The sequence below is a fragment of the Lipotes vexillifer genome, unplaced genomic scaffold (genome assembly GCF_000442215.2).
Source record: "Lipotes vexillifer unplaced genomic scaffold, Lipotes_vexillifer_v1.1 scaffold349, whole genome shotgun sequence".
NCBI classification, from domain to species: domain Eukaryota; kingdom Metazoa; phylum Chordata; class Mammalia; order Artiodactyla; family Lipotidae; genus Lipotes; species Lipotes vexillifer.
The window spans coordinates 59,611-61,783 of NW_006790574.1; the positions used below are offsets into that span (position 1 = coordinate 59,611).

Here is a 2,173-nt window from a genome sequence, read left to right on the forward strand (position 1 = left end):
GGGTGGGGGGGTGGGGTGGGGGTGGCGCTTGGGCTACGGAGGGCCTTCTTACCCTGTGAGGAAGAGAAGAGACTGAACCTCTCAGTTTCGGGTGCTTTCTTTCTTGGCGGCTGATTAGATCTTGAATTCTTCCTTTTCTCTTTGTACCACCCCTGCTCCATTCCTGTGCATGCTGACTGCCTTTTGAATAACAAAGTCTGCATCATCTCCATTCCTCATGGGACCTCAGCAACTCCGGGACCCCAGTGACCCTAACACCCCGACAGAGGGGTTCAGTGGAGTAACAGGAAGCTGCCTCCTTCCCTGGTTGTGTCCCTTTCTTTGTTTGATCCGTTCAAGAGTGTCTAAGTGACAAGAAGTTGTACGTAACCATCTCATGAGTCTTACATTTTCCTTCTCTGTTTTTTCCATTTGCAGGGCAACCAGGACCAAAGGTGAGGATTTTTGTTGTTTTTTGCGCTTTCATTTGCCTTTATAGTTCCTTCTTCAGAAGCAGTGCTGTGCTCATTCAGCCTGTGGTCTTTAGACATCAACAGGGATCTGTTTCAGAGGGCATCTCGATGCAAGGGCTCCTGGGCAAGGTTGTGTGCTTGGGGCTTGGTGGGCTTGCTTGGCTCAATCCTGACAGTGTTTCGTGTTTCAGGGACAGAAAGGAGAACCTGGAGACATCAAGGATGTAAGTATGCATTATACTCCCACGTTGCATCTACTGCTCTAACTGGGTCATGTCCTTGAGGTTCCCTCTAACTTGCCATCCTGTGGGTTCTCTCTATCACAGATTGTAGGACCCAAAGGACCTCCTGGGCCTCAGGTAAGAAAGGGAGAAACCCCTTCCTCCGTGTCTTCCTTGAGTTACTGAACTGCAGGCCCCTGGTCTTGCTGTCCTCTCAGTATTTTCTTCATTTTCAGGGACCTGCCGGTGAACAAGGACCCAGAGGTGATCGTGGTGACAAAGGTGAAAAAGTGAGTAGAGAAACAATGCCGCCTGACCCTTGTGGACTGCCGAGGTTCTCTAATCTCCCCCTCCCCAAATGACTGACTACCTGCCTCCTCAAGGGCAGCCTGTAGACAGATGGTTCTTGCATAAACACTGCTTCTCATTGGGGCCTTTTTCTCTTTCTGCCAAGGGTGCTCCTGGACCTCGTGGCAGAGATGGAGAGCCTGGGACCCCTGGAAACCCTGGCCCCCCTGGCCCTCCTGGCCCCCCTGGGCCCCCTGGTCTTGGTGGAGTAAGTATCCTTATGTCCCCTTCCTTCAGGCTGTCCCTCCAGAAGCGTGGCTTCTAAATTGCTAGTCACACTCACCTGGCTGGGTCCCAGGGCTGCCAGCAGTGTGTACACAGCCTGTCTATGGGCTTCTCCCCCAGGCCTATAATTTAGTGGAATCACATAGTAGGCATGAAGTCGACTGTGGCGCTAAGGCATGACTTTTTTCACTCACTGGGTTTCTGCAAAGCAAGTCTTCAGTTACCTGGCTTCCTGGCGTCTGTACTGTGTGGCTGATTCTTGGGAGTGGGTGTGGGGCTTGGGGGGAGGATGACTGGGCACTTGTAGTTCCCTGGAAGAAGAGTGACCGCTGTCCTTGGAAGACATTGAATCTGCACCTTTGCCAAGTACATTCCAAGCAATTATTTATTCTCGTGAAAGAGCCCCACTGAGTGAAGGTGTGTGGCTAAAGTCATTTTTGGAATCAAACCAATCAACAAATTATATTATTGACCAGTTTTTGCAGGTTTGCCATTTTGATGTTTGCTATGATTTAAATTTTTAAACCTGAATGGCTCAGAGATGCCCGCTACGTCCCCTGTTAAAATATTTCAAGACTGTTCATTTTGGTCTTTTGCTGCGCATTAAAGTCTTGGGAAAGAAAAAAAGAGACTTTAAAAGTGATATTTTTAGTTATATTTCTCAATTTATGTTAAATAATGTATTTAATATTTTAGAATTTTTTAAAAAAAACTTATAAAATGAAATGCAAGTAATGGATACTCTTCCAAATAACACTTCATCTCCCAGGGAAATGACTATGCCACTGTCATCTAATAACCCATTTCCAAAACTATTTTTCAGGAATCATTAGTAATTCAGATCAATGCTAGGTTGGTCTCCAACAATTAGAATTTATCTAAATAGAGTATTTTCTATCCAGATATAGCTTACCTAGCCAAGTAGGG

General features: G+C 46.8%; 1 protein-coding gene across 2 annotated transcripts in view; it reads left to right on the forward strand.

Annotated features, from left to right (window-relative positions):
• The window catches only part of COL2A1 (collagen type II alpha 1 chain), a 31,276-nt gene that overhangs the window by 5,600 nt on the left and 23,503 nt on the right, over positions 1 to 2,173 (forward strand). For both annotated transcript variants that reach the window (XM_007463834.1, XM_007463833.1), the window contains 5 exons: positions 418 to 434; positions 644 to 676; positions 779 to 811; positions 910 to 963; positions 1,128 to 1,229. In XM_007463834.1, coding sequence (XP_007463896.1) covers positions 418 to 434; positions 644 to 676; positions 779 to 811; positions 910 to 963; positions 1,128 to 1,229 — 239 coding nt within the window. The remainder of the gene's footprint in view (positions 1 to 417; positions 435 to 643; positions 677 to 778; positions 812 to 909; positions 964 to 1,127; positions 1,230 to 2,173) is intronic.